Source organism: Pongo abelii, chromosome 15 (genome assembly GCF_028885655.2).
Source record: "Pongo abelii isolate AG06213 chromosome 15, NHGRI_mPonAbe1-v2.0_pri, whole genome shotgun sequence".
Classification (NCBI taxonomy): domain Eukaryota; kingdom Metazoa; phylum Chordata; class Mammalia; order Primates; family Hominidae; genus Pongo; species Pongo abelii.
In genome coordinates, this window is record NC_072000.2 from 107,311,685 (window position 1) to 107,333,573 (window position 21,889).

The window sequence follows — 21,889 nt, forward strand, 5'->3', positions numbered from 1 at the left end:
AAATCTGGAAACAGCCAGAGCACCCATCAGCAGGTGGAAATTATATTACAGTGTTATTATACGACAGGGAGATGTGTCATACAGTATTGAAAGTTAGGGGCCTGCAGTTATTTGCAATAGGCAGATTAGTCTAAGAAGTGTAATATTGAGCCAAGTCCAGAAGACTTCTATGGTAGAATTCTGTATTAACAAAATTCAAAAACAATCAGAATGAAACAGTGTTTCATTTGGCTCACATATGTATAGTGAAACCTTTTTAGAAGCAGAATTACAAAATTCAGCGTTGTGGTTTTAATGGGTACTCCTTGTGGGAGAATGAGGGTGAGATGGGAGAGGTAGATGCAGTAGATGGATGTTATCAGTCATGCTCTTGGACCTGGTGTTGGCTTCATGGGTGTTCACTATGTAGTTATGCTTTTTTTTTTTGAGACAGTGTTTCACTCTGCCGCCCAGGCTGGAGTGCAATGGCACAATCTCGGCTCACTGTAACCTTTGCCTCCCAGGTTCAAGCGATTTTCCTGCCTCAGCCTCACGAGTAGCTGGGATTACGGGTGCCCGCCACCGCGCCTGGCTGATTTTTATATTTTCAGTAGCAACGGGGTTTCACCATGTTGGTCAGGCTGGTTTCAAACTCCTGCCCCCAGGTAATCTGCCTGCCTCGGCCTCCCAAAGTGCTGGGCTACCGCACCCGGCCTGTGCTTTTCAACTCACACATGTGTGCACATACATGCTTGTGTGTATCAGAATTACATTTAATTTCATAGATAGGACTGATTTCATTAATAGGCAAATGAAAAAAAATCAGCAGCAGATTCAGGGTTTTTTTTTAAATGAATGTGTTGTTTTCCTTTGGCTGCTGTAACAAAGTAACCCAAAGTTGGTGGCTTGCAAAAAACAAATTTATCCTGTCATAGTTCTGGGTCTGGAAATGCAAAACCAAGGCCCTGCTGTCTCTGACAACTGTAGGGAAGGCTTCCCTGCCCCTCTTAGTTTCTGGAGCCACCAGCAGTCCTTGGCCTTCCTTGGCTCATGGCTGCACCACTCCAACCTCTGCCCCCATGTTCACATAGCTGTCTTCCTAGTGCATGTCCTCACCTCTTCTAAGGGTGACAGTCTTTAGATTTAGGGTCTGCCCAACGCCAGGGTGTCTTCGTCTTAACTGACGACATCTTCAGAAATCTTATTTCTGAATAAGGTCACATTTTGAGGTTCCAGATAGACATGAATTTTGGAGGACATTATTCAACTCACTGTAGTAGTCAAAAGCTGTGAAAATGCCTTTTCACAGGAAAAGAAATGGAAATGATTAATAGAGAAACAGATATGATTAATATCAAAAATATGCTTAAGACTGGGCGCAGTGGCTCACACCTGTAATCCCAGCACTTTGGGAGGCCGAGGTGGGTGGATCATTTGAGGTCAGGAGTTCGAGACCAGCCTGGCCAACATAGTGAAACCCTTCTTCTACTAAAAATACAAAAAATTAGCTGGGCATGGTGATGTGTGCCTGTAGTCCCAGCTCCTCTGGAGGCTGAGGCAGGAGAATTGCTTGAACCCAGGAGGCGGAGGTTGCTATGAGCCAAGATTGCACCACTGCACTTCAACTTGGGAGACAGAGTGAGACTCCATCTCAAAAAAAGAAAAAGCACATATATATGTGCTTAACCACACATTACTAAAGAATTGCAGGTCCCACTCGCCCCATTTTTTTTTTACCTATCAGATTGCCAAAGATTGTGCGATAGAATTGGCGAGGATGTGGAAACATGCATCCCCGTGATACTGGGAGTGGAGATTGGTGTGGACTTGTCGAAAGTCAAACACAGAAAGTTATTGAGTGGCCTTCTCTTCCCCGGCCACAGTGCTGCCCTCCACTCCCTTCTTTCTCAGCCTCCCTGTCCCGAGCCCCATCCCTACTCTGCCGCAAAACCACCGTGGGTGCCTGCAGAGTTGGGCCTTAGAAACATGTCGAGGAAAGCAAGCTCCTGGGGGAGAGGAGCAACCGCATTCTGAGGACGAGCTTCCCTCGGGTGGGCCGCTGCCCTCCTCGGCCCTCAGACCCGCCAGTCAGACTCTGGCTCTCAGCAAATGCCTCCCCAATTCCTTCAGCGGAACAGCAACATAACTTGGAGGCCAAAAGAGGACCTGAAAAGATGGATGGGGGAGGATTGAGGTGTCCTGTGGCCACCGGGAAACCGCTGCCACAGTCTTCTGCTCAGCAGGGACTGCTCAGCATGGCTCCATCTCTGGCTCTTCCTCATCGGTCTCTCCCCACGGGCCCTGCAATTGATGTCCTTGTGGGGAGTCCTTGCCCTTGCTCTGCTCGTGGACAGGCGCCCAGCAGGTGCCCATGGGATAGGGCTTAATAGTCGCCATCATCCAGCCTTAGCAAAGGTGAAGTTTGTGCTATTAGAGAAGGCCTAACCCAAAACTTATCCCAATTTTCTATGGACTAAAGATAATGTAGATTAAGGTTCTAGGTTAGTAATGTAAATACTCAGTAGGTCATGCTGCTCTCACATACTTGGGAAGCATCGTTTCCAGACTCCAAACTAAGAGGCCAAGGGAAACCCTTCATCTCTCAACCAGCTGAGGCAGACACCAGCTGGGTCCCCAGCTCCGCTGTCCACCTGTGCTGTGAGTGCTGTGTGAGTGGCCATGCCTGCCTGACCGTTGCACGACAGGGGCTGTGTGAACCAGGAGCAGCTCTGGCACAGAGGAGACGTGCTAAGGGGAAGCCCTTGTGGCGAGGCCCCCAGCAGCAGACTGTTCGGAGGCAAGCCGCCCTCACTGGTGAAATCTGACCAGATCTTTGGAGATAAGCTGTGACATCCTGAGACACTCACGCTCTGTGACAATAATGACTCAGCCATACGTAATGTGAGTGCCGTAACTTAGGGGACGGCGACGGTGAGCAGAGCCGTTCCTGGGGGCCCCGTGGGGATCTCAGCGGGACTGAAGGAAGACAGGTTGTGTGTTTAAAGTTGACAGTACTTTCTCTCTCTGTAGAAACACGAAGACACCGACTGTCCCTGCGTGGTGGTATCCTGCCCTCACAAGTGCAGCGTCCAGACTCTCCTGAGGAGCGAGGTAGGGGCGGCCGGGCCCGGCCGGGAGTCTGTGGAGTCCTCAGGGCTGCGTGCCTGGGTCTCCTTCCCTGCATAGCCGAAGCCTCACGTTTTCCCAGTTCGTGAGAGTCATGTGTATGGGGCAGAAAAACAAAAACCACAGCAAAAAGCCTTATGCTGTTTTTTGGAAGTCAGAAGCAAGCATTAGGGTTAAAAGCTACAGTGTATGGCCGGGCACAGTGGCTCACACCTGTAATCCCAGCACTTTTAGAGGCCTAGGCGGGTAGATCACCTGAGGTCAGGAATTCAAAACCAGACTGGCCAACGTGCTGAAACCCCGTCTCTACTAAAAATACAGAAACTAGCCGGGCGTGGTGGCGCGCACCTGTAATCCTAGCTATTCAGGAGGCCGAGGCAGGAGAATCATTTGAACCCGGGAGGCGGAGGTTGCACTGAGCCGAGATCACGCGACTGCACTCCAGCCTGGGCAACAAGAGCTAAACTCCGTCTCAAAAACAAAAGAAAACAAAACTACAGTGTGGTAAATTCAGAGCAAAGATTGTGAAGCATTAAGAAAATGGGAATATTTTACATACAGTACAAGCAAAGGTGACGAGGGGTTTTTAAAGCAATTTTAACTCTATAGAATAGTAATTTCTGTAAGATTATCTCAAGAACATGAATTAACTTAGAGACACTTCAGAACTGTTTTGCTCACACATGCCAGGTGGAGGACAGCTCCCACATTTTAGGGCTGCCAGAAGGGCCCCTGTGTGGCCTCCCCCAAAGGTTGCACGTCTCGCATTGCCCTTGGCACTCTTTCTTTGAGACAGGTAGATTTTGCATTGACTTCACTTGATCAGGATATGTCCAGTTGGGAAAATTTCAAGGATTCTTAATGTTTCTGCATCTGTCCTGACCTGGAGCTCCTTTAGTTAGTATTCTGGGAGTCATCTGGGGCTACCCTGGGCTCCCTAGATGTGTGGTACCCTGATCTAAGGAGCCGGCTCACCTGCTCACCTCAGCATTTTTCAACAGCCTGAAATTTTACCACTGGATGCTGGGTAGCAGGGAGAACCAGCCTCGCATGCCCCTGACTGAGCAAGAGGGCCCATGTGGGGCTAGGGCCAGGGACTCAGGGTAGAGGAGGGCCCAGAGAGCCACTCTCCCTCAAGGTGTGCCCTCCCAGGACCTTGAAGCTGATGGGTGAGGGCAAAGTCTTGCCTGATGACAGTGGCCTCTGGGCCCTGAGTGTGCCCCTGGGAGGAGCTAGGGAAAAATAAATGTAAATTATTGCCGCAACTGGACAATCCTCTGTTAATGTATAGAGTCCGTGCTGTTGAAATAATTTCTTTTTTTTTGAGACGGAGTCTCACTCTATCACCCAGGCTGGAATGCAGTGGCGCGATCTCGGCTTACTGCACGCTCTGCCTCCTGGGTTCACACCATTCTCCTGCCTCAGCCTCCCGAGTAGCTGGGACTACAGGCGCCCGCCACCACGCTTGGCTAATTTTTTGTATTTTTTAGTAAAGACGGGGTTTCACCTTGTTAGCCAGGATGGTCTCGATCTCCTGACCTCGTGATCCGCCCACGTTGGCCTCCTAAGGTGCTAGGATTACAGGCGTGAGCCACCGCGCCCGGCCAATAATTTCTTTTTTAAAGCATTGTTAAACCTGCATTTCTGTTGGGTTTCTGATGAAAGGTGCTATTGAGCTATAGATTATTCTTGCCCCTATTCCAGAGATCCTGTAGATTCCCTGAGACTCAGAATACTGATAATAAAGCCAATTTAGAAAAAGGCCCAACACCGAATTTACTCTAGTACACTGAAAATAACATCCATCAAACCCAGTGTGTCAGTGTGTCCCTGGCTTAACATGTAATAGCGTTGACACTCAGGTTTGTTATTGCAGTAATGACACTGGAAGAGTACATTCTAAGTTTTTAAAGTAACCTGGTTCTGCGCAGTCTTCACGCTGCGTTTCCCTGCCAGTCACCTGTCACGTGCCTCGTGGGCGCTTCCTGCAGGGGCAGCCGGCCTGGGTTCTGAGGAGCAGCAAGGGTGTCAGGCTGCCAGGTTCCTACTGCCTTGACTCTGAGACCTTCCTTGAAGGTTGACCCTAGCAGTGGCCGCGTGGGCCCCTCAGTCCCTTCCCACATTGTCCCTCCTCCTTAGTTTCGCAGCAGGGATCCGTTTTCCCCTCTGTTGTAAATATCCACCTAGAGGGAAGGCCCGCCTTTGTCCTGGTAGACTGAGAAGTTGTAGAACTTAGCTGCGCCCTCCAGGAGGACGTGCTCTGTGAGCCTTGGGAACACATGCGTGCTGGCACACAGAAAAACACATTCCTGGCTGCTGCACCCACATACCCATCCTCCCAAAAAGAGTCTGTTTTCTGTGAAGATCTATCCCTAGAGTTTCCTGATGGGAATTTCTTCAATAAAAGACAAAACTTCTGCTCAGTCTTGGGGCATGATAAAGAAAAAGACCAAAATATACCTCATTTGTATTAGCCTAACACATGACTCTAAGTCCTTAAAATGTAATCTTTTCCATTCCCTTTTCTCTTGTTAGGGCATCATAGGTAATTTTTGTTTGATAACTCACCAGCATTTGAGCTGAGCAAGGGACTTTTTTCTTACAAAATGAGTTACCTGCTCCCAGCCCCACCTAATTTTCCTGCCATCAATTAGAAGTGACAGTATTAAGCGTATATTGTTAGACTGATCTTAGAGGTCTTTGAAAAGCTACCTGAGTTTCTGGCCCTTACAGAGGGAAAAAGTCTTTTCAGATGAAGGAAAAACTCATCTGCACTTACCTCAAGTATTATGAGTAATGGTGCATTGTGTAAGCTTGCTTTGAAAATATATTTATTTTTGTGTACCGTATATTAGGTGTGTGACCCAGTTGCATTCTGAATGCTTTCTATTTTTTTGTGTTTTCATGCAATTTTTGTTTATGGTCTTTAAATGTGCATTTCAGTTTATGTTTTTTCTTTCTTTTTTAAATTCTGGCACTACAGATGGCATGTCACATTGAACAATTTGTTCTAAAGAAACTGCAAGTTTAAGAAATGTTATAGTAAATGTATTCTTGTATATTGGCGTATATGTGTATACACGTGACTAGACCGTATATTTACTGCATAGAAGTCTAGGCAGCAGATGATATATACACACCTGTAGCGATAAACACCATTCTTAATAGTACAGCTCAGATGCTATCTGTGCCCTAATATGTTTGAACATTTTCATGCAAACGTTTGTGCCACAACTCACGTCTCTTTCCCGTTGCAGTTGAGTGCACACTTGTCAGAGTGTGTCAATGCCCCCAGCACCTGTAGTTTTAAGCGCTATGGCTGCGTTTTTCAGGTCAGTATCCGACATTTGTCCTTCCCAGTCACTGACATTCTGCCATGAGAGAAAGTTATTATATTAACATTTTAACATGCAAGCTCTGGACTCCTTATTCTTTGTCATGAAACTGAAACACCCTGTTGCATGGGTGACGAAAGCCACATGCAGCAGGTGGGATGCTCGCTTTCCAGTTGGTGGTGCTTTGAGACTTCAGGGAGACACTGTGCTGAGGTGGAAGTTAATACATTAAGTACTACATCCAAAACCAGCTAGTAATGCGACAGGTAGACTTGACATTTGGTGGGGTTTTCAGATAGATTGTTACAGAAATTTTAGCAGTTACCTGAATATAAGCAAATATCAAACTGAGCATAGCTTCAACAGCGTGTGTGTCAGTGCACAGCCGTAACGACCACACACGTGTGTATCCATAAATGCATTTGACGTACATGTCTGTGCTGACTCTGGCCCCAGCTGGGGACAGACGCAAAATGGAGCACAGCTCATAGAGAGCACACCTCCCAGAGAACAGTGTGCGGAGGGCATCTCTGTTGCTGCCACACATGTAGTGTGAGAAATCTGCATCTGGTGTTTTGTTGTTGTTTATTTTTTAACACATCTGAGATTGCTGGTGAATTGGAACTGAGTTTCCATTTAAATATATGTATCTTAAAACTATCAAGAGGCAGTATATGTTACAATTAAAGTATTTTATATTTTATGTAGCACCAATACATTATTATGAAGTCAGTACAGAGAGATTGGCATCTTAGTATTTTCTGAGGAAGAGAACAGCCAAAGAGTAAGAATGACTGTGCCTTCCTTTGCTTTAGTCTCTAACAAGACTGAGCCTCCCCTGTTCTGTCGTACGTAGTATCATTCATTCTCTCTGTGTATGTGTATATATATGTTTATATATTGCAACACTTATATCAACATATATATATGAATATTCTATGTACAGAGTATATGTTTTGGAGATCATTAAAATGCTTTCTGTGGCTTCTTAATTTTCTAATAGCAAAACAAATTATATTTCAGACAAATTATTTTCTTAAATATATGAAGTACAATTTCATGTGCTTATTCCTGACTCTAAAATGGTCTACATCTTATGTACTCTGTAGATTGTATTTGTTTTGTATGTAACTTTTCTGAGAATACTAGAATGGTGAAGAGCAATACATCTTTGGATACAGTGTATTTGAACTAATACATTAATACTTTAGTAAATTCTTTTGAATCCTACTTTCCTTACATGTTTACTAGACTGTTGTGGCAGTATCTCGCTACAACTACAGGTATCTAAACATTTTCCACTTATACTATATTTTAATGAGAAAAATAGTTTATAATAGGTCAAGAATTAGTTTAAAATTTAATTTCTTGTTATTACAAGTGTCAACCCTTGATAAGAAGCCACTTGAGATGAGCTGAAGGGATGCGGAGATAACGCTGAGATGCTCACTGTGGCACTGCAGGGTGCTGGCTCTGCTGCTCCTGGCCGCCTCCTCACCTGCACGCAGTAGCCAGGTGGCCCTGAGCACAGCCCTCCTTAGGCGCAGAGATTCCCTGTTCACTTGACGCAAATAGGTCTCCCCTCTTTGTGTTTAGTGCTGCTTTTAGGGTCGTATGTTAGCCTTTCTGCCCTTTGAAATGCAGCGAGGTTCGCTGAATGCCTCACATCTTTGCTCTCGCAGGGGACAAACCAGCAGATCAAGGCCCACGAGGCCAGCTCCGCCGTGCAGCACGTCAACCTGCTGAAGGAGTGGAGCAACTCGCTCGAAAAGAAGGTGGGCTGCACACTTTCCTGCTGCTATGGGATTTGTATCATCTCTTCAGATTATTTGAAGACAAAACCTTTTTATAGTTATTAATGGGTTTTGGATAAAAGAAACCGTATCAAGAGAATGTCAAAAAAAACTATGTGATCTTGAGCTTATAAATGAAGGTGTTTTATTTTTATTCTTTGTTTTTTAATTGCCAAGCAAGTGTGAAGTGCTTTTTTAAAGTCAATCACGTTGTGATTATTTTAGCATCCATCCAGCACAGAGGTGATCAGATGCCCAGTCCCCACCCTCTGGTTTTTTTTTTTTGTAAACAAAGTTTTATTGGAAGACAGCCATCCTTACTCACTCCGTGCTGCCTGTGGCTTCTTTTGCTCGAAAGCAGCAGAGTTAAGAGACATGTGGACTGCACAGCTTGAGATATTGACTACTTGGCTCTTTACAGAATAAGTTTGCCAGCCCTGACCTGGGTGGTTACCCCTCTAAATGCGTTAAACTTCTGTATTTTTTACAAGAGACAAACAGGAAAAAATATTTGATATGATTACAATTGATTTTGTCATTTGACAGCTTGCGAAACTTGGTGCGCTCTCCACATAGACGGGGCCACTTCCCAAAGAGACTCACTCTCCCATGCTGTTTTTTTTTTCGAGACGGAGTTTTGCTCTTGTAGCCCAGGCTGGAGTGCAGTGGTGCGATCTTGGCTCACTGCAACACCTCTGCCTCCCTGGTTCAAGCAATTCTCCTGCCTCAGCCTCCCGAGTAGCTGGTATTACAGGTGCGCATCACCACACCCGGCTATTTTTAGTAGAGATGGAGTTTCTCCATGTTGGTCAGGCTGGTCTCAAACTCCCGACCTCAGGTGATCTGCCTGCCTCGGCCTCCCAAAGTGCTGGGGTGACAGGCGTGAGCCACCACGCCCAGCCTCCATGCTGTTCTTAAGAGGCCTTCATTGCAGGCTTGTAGGCGCAGGAGCAAGCACCTTCCTGCAGTAATGCTGGTTCTCAGTGGAGTTTGTTCTGTGATGTTCAGCTCAGTGGGGCCTTCTTTTCATGAGAAGATGAAAACCTCTAAGAATGGATAGAGAAGACGTTATTATAGGATCTACCATTGTGGCTTAATTACAGAAATATAAACTTAATTCAATATTCAACAAACGTCTACTGAAAACTTGTAGTAGGAGGATACTATGGTGAATTAGAACAGCCAGTGGAGTTGACATTTGAGTTTCGTAAAGATTTGAATGTCTTGTTTCCAGTGTTAAATCCCGGCAATTTAAAATGTAAATATACTGCAAGGAGTCTAAAATTTTAAATAGAAAGATTTCCCTTTAATCTGCCATAAGAGAGTTTCACATCTAAATGCTTGAGCTGAGGTTGAGAAGCAGTAGAAGGATTGGCATCCTGTGCACACACACGGAGCAGAACAGTGCTGATGAGCAGCAATGCAGGACTCATATTCGCAGAATCCTGGCCATCTTCCCGTGAGCATAGAGCATTTGCTCTGAGTTCAACGATGGTTTACCTAGGAATCTTTTTTTCCCTCTTTTTGAAGCTGGCATTTTATTTCTGTCTTTTTAAAATTATAGGCATAGATCACAAGGCTTCTTATCTTTCATAGATGCTGTGTTTCTCATTTAGAAGGTTTTTCCTTTCATTTTAAGGATAGGCTTTGTGGCCGGGCATGGTGGCTCATGCCTGTAATCCCAGCACTTTGGGAGGCCGAGGCTGAGGCTGAGGTCGGGAGTTCAAGACCAAGGTGGCCAACATGGTGAAACCCCATCTCTACCAAAAAAAAAAAATATATACAAAAATTACCCTGGCATAGTGGTGGGCGCCTATAGTCCCAGCTACTTGGGAGGCTGAGGCAGGAGAGTTGCTTGAACCCGAGAGGTGGAGTTTGCAGTGAGCCAAGATCGCGCCACTGCACTCTAGCCTGGGCGACAGAATGAGACTGTCTCAAAAAAAAAAAAAAAAAAAAAAGGAATGGGCTTTGTTACCACTGTGTTAGATACACAGTAGTTGAGCAGGTCTGCAGCACATGGTTATCCAACAGGATGGTTGTGGACCGTGGTGTCATCTGGCAGCCTTTCGGGGCCTAGTCCCTGTGGGGATTCGGCTCCTTCCTTTCTGTTCTGTGCTCTTTTCCCCACTGAAAGTGAATGTTTTGCATCATTGGAAACCCCAGGACATACCAGAGCAGCCCGCCCACACACAGTGCAGCAGTTTCTCACTCTGTGAATGCCTCATGTGTTTAAACTGTCTCCAGCCAAGTCACGATGGAAGCCCCGAGAGTGCAGGATGCACAACTGTGCACTTCTTGGACGTTGCCAAAGGACTGATCTCTCCTGGACTCTGTCCATCAGAGCAGAGTCCTTGCCCTGTTGTCAGGCCAGCCAACTGAGCTCTGCACGTTCTCATTGTGCTCACGAGAAGGTGTATGGTGCCCTTCGCTAGGTCCAAAAGCAAAGGCTGGACAAACAGCAGAAATATTTATGTTTACTTAAAATGGGAATTTATTTCTTGTTATAGAATTATTTAGTTGGAATTTCTTAGGTTATTTTGTTCATCTGTCTTAGAAAATAGAATGTTTGAGCTGGTTCAAAAAGACCGATCCTCAGCTGGGCGCGGTGGCTCACACCTGTAATCCTAGCACTTTGGGAGGCCGAGGTGGGCGGATTGCCTGAGCTCGGGAGTTCGAGACCAGCCTGGGCAACACGGTGAAACCCCGTCTCTACTAAAATACAAAAAATTAGCTAGGTGTGGTGGTGTGCGCCTATGATCCCAGCTACTCGGGAGGCTGAGGCAAGAGAGTGGCGTGAACCCGGGAGGCAGAGGTTGCAGTGAGCCAAGATCGTGCCACTGCATTCCAGCCTGGGCGACAGAGTGAGACTCGTCTCCAAAAAAAAAAGATTGATCCTCACATTCATAGTCAAACTAAAGAAAAACTGCAAAATCTGGACTTAAAAACACCCATTTTATATTTTAAGAAAGCTTAAATGGAGGGGAAATGTAAAGCCCACCAAAGTGGGCTGGAGTAAAGGATGTTCTCATTGCAGAGAACCTCGGACCTCCTGGGTGGGTGTTTGGCTGGCTCCTTGGAACACACCTGCCAGGTGGACTTTCCTGTGCCTATGGCATCTCCCTGCTAGAAGAGTGGAAGCAGTGATCTGCAGGACCTGGGAGTTGGATTCTTCGATTAAATAAATAAATAAGTAGTTTAAATAAGGGAAGTCCTAAAGTGAAAGAAGTTGAGTTTAGTGTGGCATGATGTGTGTTCATTGCTGTAAGCTGCTTCTGCTCATACTCAACTGCTTGATTTGTTGGAGAGCAGTGGCGCAATTATGGCTCACTGCAGCCTCGATCTCCCGGGCTCAAGTGATCCCATCCAGCCTCCCCAGTAGCTGGGACTGTAGGCGTTTGCACCACGCCTGGCTAATTTTTGTATTTTTTTGTAGAGATGGGGTTTCGCCATGTTGTTATCCAGGCTGGTCTTCAATTCCTTGGGCTCAAGTGGTCCATCTGCCTCAGCTTTCCAAAGTGCTGAGATTACACGTATGAGCCATCACAGCTGGCCTATTGACAATGTTTTGGAGACATTACTGAGATTTTTTCAAAAGAGTTGGCATACATGTCATCTTTTTGCAGGGATATGAGAATAAAGAGTCTGAGAATTCTGTCCCGTCTTTGACAGATGGAAATGAATGAATTGTTACTTTCAGAGGGACACAACCACCACGCGATGCTGCATATGGCCCGCTCCACATTCGTGCAGGTTGATCACTTGTAGGAGTTCGTGGACGTATGAGGCAAGGAAGGAAGGAAGCCTTTGCGGAGTAAAATCCTAGGAAAGTGAAGTTATATTTTGCCCATGAGACATTGCAAGTTTTGTATTCCTTAGTAAATACATACTTGTTTTAAAATAAGACAGTGATTGCTTCAAAAGATGTCTCTTGACTTGGCCAACTGTGCCGAATATGAAAAGGGCACCCATCTTTAGTTTGGCTATCCTTTAGATGGACAGCATCAGGAGCAGGAGTCAACTCTTTATCACATCTGGTTTTGTGCCGAGATGCCCTCGGGCCATCACCTTTGTGACCATTGGTCCCCAGGCATTGGTGGTTTTAGAGTGTACATCGTTGGAGAGGCACACATCGGATCTGGCACAGAGCTTAGGGTCTTCTGGGGTGGAGACCACCACCCCGATGGATGGACAGAGACACTCGTTAATAGATGGGGGATCAAGATGCCCTTAGTAAAAATCTTGTGAGGAAGAAAGCCTCGTTGGAGTTACCCTTGAACTTTTCATCTTTGAGACCAGGTGTTAATTTGTCTTTGGGAGCTAATTATCTTTCAGAAAGATTTTGGAAAGGTCAAATGTGGGGTTGGAAATGCTCACTCAGCAAGCCCTCCCTTCGGCTGACGTGGGTTGCAGGGGCTCTTCTGCGCTTCCGTGGAAGGGTATCCTCAGGCATCAGCTCTGCCTCTCCGTGTTGAGGGTGAGCAGGCTGGCCCCAAGGGTGTAGCACCCATGTAATTTTTTGTATTCTCATCACGCTCTCATTATGTTGGCAGAGCTGTTCAAACTGCAGGGTGTGGCCCCTGGGTAGATGTGAAATAATTTAGTAGGTTGGTTAACCAGCATTGTTTATGTTTATGGGGTACAGTGTAGTGTTTTGGTATATACACACACACACATTGCGGAATAATTAAATCGAGCTAATTAACATATCCATCACATCACTTTGTTTAAAATCTGCTCCCCCAGCAGTCTTGAAACACACGTTAGTATGAATCACAGTCACCATGCTGTTGAGTGGGCTCAAAAACGTCCGCCCTTCTGTCTAACTGAGGCTCTGTGCCCTTTGCCCAGCAGCTCCACAAGCCTACCCCCACTACCCACCTCTACCAGCCCGGGTAACTACCATTCCTTGCTTCTGTGAGCTTGACTTTTTAGATCCCACGTCTAAATGAGAGTGCATCCTGTTTGCCTTTCTGTGCCTGGCTTATTTCACTTAGCATAACGTCCTCCAGGGACTAGTATTTTCTTAAATGAAATGAAATGGAATAAAAAAAATATCAGGGTGCATTGTAAATTATTAGGGCAAGTACAGCTTTATGACATCTGTTTCCAGGGATACGCACACACGTTGGTATAAATGGGGTGATACATAAGCATCTGTTTCTTACTATGTTACCTGGTCAACAATTGAAAAATACTCTGGTAAAAGATTTGCTAGTTTTTAGCAAAAACTTGAAAAAACGTCTGATTTATTCTGAAATTCAATCAGCTGCTGCACTTTGCCTCACCCTAATTACTGGAAGAGAGTCTGAGAAACACTGTTTATAGGATTCCCCATTAAATTAGGACTGGCTGGGTATGGTGACTCACACCTCTAATCCCAACCCTTTGAGAAGCTGAGGTAGGAGGATCACTTTAGGCCAGGAGTTTGAGACCAGCCTGGGCAACATAGCAAGACCCTATCTCTAAAAAAAAAATTTTTTTTTTAAAGCCTAACCAGACATGGTTGTGGCATGTACCTGTAGGCCTAGCTACTCAAGAGGCTGAAGTGGGAGGATCACTTGAGCCCAGGAGGTCAAGGCTGCAGTGAGCTATGATTGCACCACTGCACTCCAGCCTGGGGACAGAGCAAGACCCTGTCTCTAGAGGGGAAAAGAAAGAAATAAAAGTACCAGAACTGTCATCTTCTGTGTGAAGGGATTTTTTTCTTCTGAAACTCCGTCAATAAGCTAACAGAAGGCCTATATTGTGAAAATTTAATTGATATTGTTGTTAATATGAAAACCACTTTTGGTTACATTAATTAAAGAATTTCTTTTTTAGGTTTCCTTGTTGCAGAATGAAAGTGTAGAAAAAAACAAGAGCATACAAAGTTTGCACAATCAGATATGTAGCTTTGAAATTGAAATTGAGAGACAAAAGGAAATGCTTCGAAATAATGAATCAAAAATCCTTCATTTACAGGTAAGAATCTTAGGACTGCGGCCAGATCAAAGGGTAGAGGAGCTTACCTGTGTTCTCCTTTAGGGTTTCTTAGCAAACTGCTTGAGCTGAGTCCTTGACCTTTGCAAGCAGAAAGGCAACTGATTTCTCTGGCCTAAGTGAAGGCTTAGAAAAGGCAGCTGGGCGAGCACAGGCCCGGCCTGGGAAGCTGCAGGTCAGCGTTTTCAAACTGCCTTTTCTCTGGAGAGCAAGCCTCCACCCCTCTTCCATGCCTTTGATCTACTGTTGGAGAAATAAGATGCGAAGCTTGTATTTTTTAAATTAGCTGTTTTTATTATTTAAGATTTCATATTGTTCATGAGTAGTTCCTGTGTGCAAAGTCTCACTTCCTGCAGTGAGGTGCTGTGCAGCCCAGCTACTCTGTTGTGAGCTTTCCAGTGACACACGCTCACCCGCTGGGTTTCACTGTGGAAATCCACACGCACCTCCAGAAGAACAAACCGGTGAACCCTTGCTGCCCTGAATAGAGGCGATGATGTAAAGGGGACTGATGAAATGTCGCTCCTCCTGTCTTCTGTCGTCACAGGTGTCTGTGGGGTGCTTGTTAATAGATGATCATTGTAGATGCTCTCTGCACATTCACTTACTCGTGTGTGTTTGTGATAGCAATTCCCATGGGTGTGTCACACACCGTGGAAGAATCACTCATGTCACTGAAGGGCCTGAACTTACGGTGTGTCCCTAGATTATCTGGAAGAGAAAATACTTCTAATAGCGCAGAGTCATGCCATCTTTGAGAATGCCTTTTCTCCAATTTTTGACATTGGAGATGAGTCATAGTGACTTGAATTGCATAGGGATTTATTAAATTAATTTCATTTTTATTATACTTTGTAGTTACCCAGAGAGAAAAGGAGAAAACGCAATGAAACATTAGATTGTATTAGAAAAGCTAATACAAAATCTAAAAAAGCTAAATCAAGCCAAATAAAGTACAATGTTTCTTAAAACACCAAGCCTCCCGCTGGAAGCCCCCAGCATTTTGCGGAGGGCCCAGTGATGTGTCAGTCATCAGACTGGCCAAGGCGACTGGTCAGGCCACTGCTGCAGGGCCCTGGCCATCCTGTGGCCCGCCTGCACCTGCGTGCCCTGGCAAGCCGCTCTGGCTGTTCATGAGATTATTGCCGTGTTTTGACCTGGGGCTCAGAGAGGCACTGGAAAGGCCGGGGAAATCGCCCCTTAAAATAGCAACAGAAGGAAGAATGCACAAGTACTGGATTCATTTACAACAAAAAGTTAGAATATACACAGTGATGTATTGACACCTCATCCTAAACCTCAGATTTCCTCTGCATTCATCTTCAGTTTCTCCCCTTCCGGTCAGGCTCATTTACTTTACTTTTTAGTCGAGTTTAATCACTCTATGGTATGTGATTTCTACTTGAAAATTTTTGTGATTGGATGAACCAATGAAGCATAAGTCAGAAAGAAAGGGGGAAACCAAGTTGCCAAGGCCAGAGAAGTGAGGATGGAGTGGTGACGGCAGTGGTCAGTGTCCCTCGACCTGTGACGAGTAGAAGGTGATGGCACGCCTGCCTCTTCCCCACAGGAGGCTGGGCGTGGTGGAGAGCAGGTTGTGTTTAGGGAAGGGACTCAGAGCAGGCTGCTGGCGCCTGATTCCCCTGAGTGCAGGGACACGGCTCTGCCTGAAACGTGTGAAAACTCCTCTCCATGTACTGTTGAGCAGGCGTGGTCTACACAGAAGGTCCTTCCAACCGTGTGGTTTCTTGAAAGGGGAAATTCAGTGTTACCTTTGGGACCACTGTGGGGTTGGTGGTCTTTGGCCAGGAGGATTCTGCACTGTCCATCCTCAGGAAATGCTGATTGATAAGCCTTCTAATGCCCGGAGGTGCTGGCTGTGTGGGAGCTGCACCGGGCCAGGCCATCCCTCTACTGCTGCAGGCCCCGCCCACCCTCTTGAGCAGCAGCCCAGCCCAGCCGTGTTCCCCACTGTTTCATCCCCAGAGCCCTTCCTGTTGCCCCAGGAAGGGTTTATCGTAAAATCTTACTGTGGCCCAGAAAACCTCTGTGACTGGCCACCGGTCACCTTCCCAGCTTCGCCCCACTCCCCACGCTAAAGTAGACCGGCTCATTGTTCCTTGAGAGGCGCCATGCTGCTGCATAGATGTCTTTTTCTCCTGCTTCCCCTTCCTGGTCAGCTCCAGGCACTCCTCCAGCCATGTTTGTGGACCACCTAGGTGATGAGGGCACACATCACTTGGGGTCTTCTTCTTTCTTCCTTGTCTGATTCTCCAGTAGACCCTAAAGTCCTGGTGATGGGAGTCGAAGCAGAGGGCCCGATGGCCTGGCTGTGGCAGTGGGGGTGCAGGCGGGGGGTCAAGGAGTGGAATTCAAGAGTGTCTTTGCTTTTGCATGCCCGGGGAACGATGAGTTCTTAATATTTTACTTCTTAAATATCCTGTTTTTCTTTATTAAGAAGACAGCCAGGCTGGGCACGGTGGCTCACGCCTGTAATCCCAGCACGTTGGGAGGCCGAGGCGGGTGGATCACGAGGTCAGGAGACCGAGACCATCCTGGCTAACACGGTGAAACCCCGTCTCTACTAAAAATACAAAAAATTAGCCAGGCGCGGTGGCGGGTGCCTGTAGTCCTAGCTACTCGGGAGGCTGAGGCAGGAGAATGGTGTGAACCCAGGAGGCGGAGCTTGCAGTGAGCCAAGATAGCGCCGCTGCAGTCAAGCAAGGGAGAAAGAGCAAGACTGCGTCTCAAAAAAAAAAAGACAGCCTAGGCCGGGCGCGGTGGCTCACACCCATATTCCCAGCACTTTGGGAGGCCGAGGTGGGTGGATCACGAGGTCAGGAGTTCAAGACCAGCCTGGCCAAGATGGCGAAACCCCGTCTCTACTAAAAATAGAAAAATTAGCTGGGCTCAGTGGCAGGCATCTGTAATCCCAGCTACTCGGGAGGCTGAGGCAGGAGAATCGCTTGAACCCGGGAGGCAGAGGTTGCAGTGAGCAAAGATTGCGCCATTGCACTCCAGCCTGGGCGACAGAGCAAGACTCTGTCTCAAAGAAAAAAAAGATAGCATAGGTGCGAGCACGACCCAGGCTTCTGGTGTCAGTGGACTAGATGAACTGGTGGTTCTTACAGTCAGGGGGTCCACAGGGCACACGTGGAGGAGCACGCGCTGGGACAAAAGGCAGGGACGTCCATCCACGTGGCCTTCACTCAGGCGGCCAGCACCACTGGGCTTCTCACAGTGCCGGGCTTGTGTGCCAGGGTCCCAGTGGCCTGAGAGTGACGCATCCCAGCAGGTGACGCGGTTGCAGCCCTGGTGTGCAAGTGTGTAAGGCTCACGGGCTGACGCTCCCTGAAGGCAAACCTTCTGATTTGGATCGTTGATGTGGAGTACAGTCTGTCTCTTCAGCTCTGTGTCGGAGCCTTTTTTCTGTACGATTCCACACCTGCACTTGAGATTTATTTTTATAGAAACTGCAGTGACTGAATGTAGACCGTTCTTCAAGGATGAAATCACGTTTGCTGCGTTTTAGAGAACACTTGATGTGACTCTGCGTTCTGCTTTGAAACGGTGCCATTGATACAGATGAAGGGCCTGTTGTAAAAATAGCCTGAGTTCCCTTGCTGCTCATGGAGACGCCTTTTATTTAGTTGTGCTGGTCTGTGCATGCGGTGCACGTGTGTTGTGTGTTCCTGACTCGGGGGGCCCCTGCTGTGCGGGGGAGCCCTTGCTGGAGACTCCCTGTTCTGTGCTCGAGGTCAGGCGTGCCCTTGCGTAGCACCATCGCGGGGAGGGGTGGTTCGGTGCCATGCCCCTCTTAACCTCGGGGGCCTGAGGCTCAGCGTGAGGCGCAGCTTGTCTTGGGCCACCCTGCCTGGGACTCATGCTTCATTTCGGGGTTTGCTAAGTTACAAAGGGCGTCTCCCAGACCTCTGTTAATCAGGTTTTCATTAACTTTCCCCTGCCACTTGCGAGCACCCCCGCCAGCTCAGTGTGCGTATTAGAAGGTGGAGATGCAAGAGGCTTCCGGTGCTCACTAGAGGAGCCGTGTGATTTGGATGTTCAGTGTCGTCAGTGGTATTGTCCCCCAGCAAATAGACTTGGTGAGCTAAGTAAATATCCTTCTGAGCATGTATGATTGTGTAAAATAAAGGGACAGTGACAGTGTCAGTATAAAGGGACAGTGACAGTGGAAAGGGGTGTTCTTTAGAGAAATTATCCTTACTTTTTAGAGGTTAACTAATATCATGTTTCTTGAAAAGAACAGGAAGAATAACACTGCTTTTACGCCCAAAAAGCCACCCAGACCTGTCACGTTTGTGTCTTTGTGGTTAGTAACAGCCAGCAAAGGTGCTGAAACCTAGATGTTTAAAAATAGACTTCCAAAAGGAGAAGTGAATTCAGGGGGCCCTGGGGCCCACCCCTTGAGCACCCGGTGTGGCCCACAGCTTGTGAGGTGGCTCAGTCATTCCATAGCTGCATTGAGCACTAAACTCTCCAGCCATCACAAGCTGCTTGAAAATGCACATCATTTTTTGAAGTGAAAACCCTTTAAGTCCCTGGCTTCATCTCACAGGTGGACGCTCCAGCCCCTTAACACAGACTGGGCCACCAGGGCGGAGTACGGCTCCCACCCCTCCAGGTAGTGACAAATATGAGCGGCCTGTGTGTTTTGGGAAAGGGCTTTCTCAATTAGTTAAATGAAATAGCATAAAGTCAGGCCTGGTTGCTGGCAGCCTCGTGTGTTCGTGGCAGGGTTTCTGTGTTCCTGCCTTCCTTGCTGGGGCCTGGCAGCCTGAGTGTGGAGCTGGTGGGGGAATACCCCTGTGTCTGCGACATCGGCCCACTGGGTTTCACCCGGGGCCTGAGGACGTGCCTTGGGGCCCTTTCTGCCACCATCCAGGTGGGAGGGGTCTGAGGAGTGGGAGTCTTCTCCTGGGACCCTGGGGTCGTTCTGGGGAACCCCCTGCAGCCACAGAGACAGGGCTGTGCTTCTGCCCCAGACGCAGCAGCAGGGTAGGAGGCCTTTAGACGTTCCAAGGGAAGATGAGGCCACGTGGGCATGATTCTGGCATCCTAAACCTGAGACCCTGTGGCAGCCATGGAGGGCCACCTGCCCCGTGGGACCTGCACTTACAGGGGTGAGGCCTCTCTGGGAAGCAGGGACCCTCTGTATTATGGCCCCCGAGGTATACGAGGGCTGCAGGGGAGACGTCCATGGGAGCCTTGTGGCCCCGCACAGGTGCTGTGGCCTGGGAGAAGAGCTGGGAGGGACACGTGGGAGTGTAAGGGTGAGGCTGGATCCGGGTATCTGAACAGGAGAGCTGGTGGGGTTGGCTGACGCCAGAGTGTGGGCGTGTGAGAAACAGGCGGGCAGGCGGCACCAGTGCCGCTGTGAAACAGGGAAGCCTGGGCAGGGGCTGTGGGCAGCAGAAGCATGAGCTGCTGCCTGCCCCAGAGACAGCGGAGACCTCTCCCCCGGTCTTCTGAACACTTGCCACCTGTCACTTCGCTTTTCTGATGGCTCTCTGTTGACAAAGCAAGCTGACATAGTGGAGCCTCCTGTTGTTTTCTTCCATGTGGCTTCATGTCACCTCGAGTGCTCCCTGCTGGCACAAGCACTTGATCCCAGGGAGCTCCCAGGAGGCCTGATGCAGAGCCCTGCTCGTGGAGTCAGAGCTGCAGGTGGCAGGCCTCATACGGGGGCCTCTGTGACTGTTCTGCTCCTAGCCTGTCTGTATCTGATGGGAGGTGGTGCAGCATTTTCTGAGTCCTAACTATGTTTTGCTTTTTAACACCTTTGGTTTGGAAGCGAGTGATAGACAGCCAAGCAGAGAAACTGAAGGAGCTCGACAAGGAGATCCGGCCCTTCCGGCAGAACTGGGAGGAAGCAGACAGCATGAAGAGCAGCGTGGAGTCCCTCCAGAACCGCGTGACTGAGCTGGAGAGCGTGGACAAGAGCGCGGGGCAAGTGGCTCGGAACACAGGTTAGGCAGGGGCCGGGGCCGGGCCAGCAGTGTGCATCTGGGCCCCGGGCAAGTGCTGGGGTGGGGTCTGTGGGATGAGGGCTATGTTAGGTACATGTGCCTTAGGACAGTTCTTTATAATTATGGGTAACACGCAGAGGTGTGATGACTTTCCTGCTGAAAGTCCCCCAGCAAAGACAAACGTTTCCCGTGCAGGCTTGTCCCCTCTGTGTGAGGCCCTACGTGGTGTAGAGAGTAGGGGCAGCTGCAGCCACGGGAAGCTGCAAAGCCGTCCCGGGAGAGACTGGCCGCAGGGTGACCCGCAGGACAGGCCCAAGCGCAGGTGGCAGAGGCCAGGACCTGCTAGTTGGGGCGCCCCAGACCCCACTCCTAAGGGCTGGGGGCAGCAGTCCCACTGCGCTCTGCCAGCATGTTTCTGATCCACAAGCAGATGTGGGCCTATGGCTTTGGGGACTGAAAGAGTATTGGGAATATTTACATGAAGAGGATTAATGGCAGAAAGGAACACAGATTACCGGTGTGTGGGGGGGGCCAGATGAAGCAGGCAGAGAATGAGGTTGGAGGAGAGGGGAGCACCGAGAGAGCAGAGGCCACCTGCGGGTGCTGAGGCCGGAGGGAGGGGTGGGGAGAGCACAGCTGTCTCCTGCTCCCAGGAGCTCCCACCAGCAGGCTTCCCAGGAAGCCACAGTGGAGTGCTCTGTCTTGGACCCTGCAGTGAGGTGTCCTTTGACACACAGGCAGGTCAACCGCCTAGGACATCCCCTCTCAGCAGGCTGTGCCTGGTAATGTGTCCAGACAGGGCTGTGGACATGAGAGCTGTGGTAGAACTGGGGCAGGGACCTGGGCTCTTCCCTGGGAGGCAGTGGCCTCAGGACATCTGTCTACACAGCTTTGCTGGTGTTACCCCCAGAAACCACAGTGATTTTTATATTGTTGCTTCAGATGCTGGTGTGACTGGGCATGGTGGTGTGGCCTATATAGTCCCAGTGCTTTGGGAGGCTGAGGCAGGAGGATTACTTAAGCTCAGGAGTTTGATGCCAGCCTGAGCAACAGAGCAAGACCTTGCCTCTTTAAAAATTAAGAAATGAGGCCGGGTGCAGTGGCTCACTCCTGTAATCCCAGCACTTTGGGAGGCCGAGGCGGGCAGATCACGAGGTCAGGAGATCGAGATCATCCTAGCTAACACTGTGAAACCCCGTCTCTACTAAAAATACAAAAAGTTAGCCAGGCACGGTGGCGGGCGCCTGTAGTCCCAGCTACTCGGGAGGCTGAGGCAGGAGAATGGTGTGAACCTGGGAGGCAGAGCTTGCAGTGAGCCGAGATTGTGCCACTGCACTCCAGCCTGGGCGACAGAGCGAGACTCCATCTCAAAAAAAAAAAAAAAAAAAAAAAAAAAGGCCAGGCACGGTGGCTCATGCCTGTAATCCCAGCACTTTGGGAGATCAAGGCAGGTGGATCACCTGAGGTCAGGAGTTCGAGACCAGCCTGGCCAACATGGTGAAACCCTGTGCCTACTAAAAATACAAAAATTAGCCAGGCGTGATGGCGGGCGCCTGTAATCCCAGCTGCTCAGGAGGCTGAGACAGGAGAATCGCTTGAACCTGGGAGGCAGAGGTTGCAGTCAGCTGAGATGGCGCCACTGCACTCCAGCCTGGGCAACAGAGCGAGACTCCGTCTCAAAAAAATGAAA

At 48.4% G+C, this 21,889-nt stretch overlaps 1 protein-coding gene across 6 annotated transcripts in view; it reads left to right on the forward strand.

Annotated features, from left to right (window-relative positions):
• Positions 1-21,889, forward strand: part of TRAF3 (TNF receptor associated factor 3) — a 134,260-nt gene that overhangs the window by 106,054 nt on the left and 6,317 nt on the right. For 5 of the 6 annotated variants that reach the window (XM_024231916.3, XM_024231915.3, XM_024231917.3 and 2 more), the window contains 5 exons: positions 3,010-3,090; positions 6,363-6,437; positions 8,123-8,215; positions 14,054-14,194; positions 20,025-20,199. In XM_024231916.3, coding sequence (XP_024087684.1) covers positions 3,010-3,090; positions 6,363-6,437; positions 8,123-8,215; positions 14,054-14,194; positions 20,025-20,199 — 565 coding nt within the window. The remainder of the gene's footprint in view (positions 1-3,009; positions 3,091-6,362; positions 6,438-8,122; positions 8,216-14,053; positions 14,195-20,024; positions 20,200-21,889) is intronic. The other variant, XM_054530915.2, reaches the window with a different exon arrangement.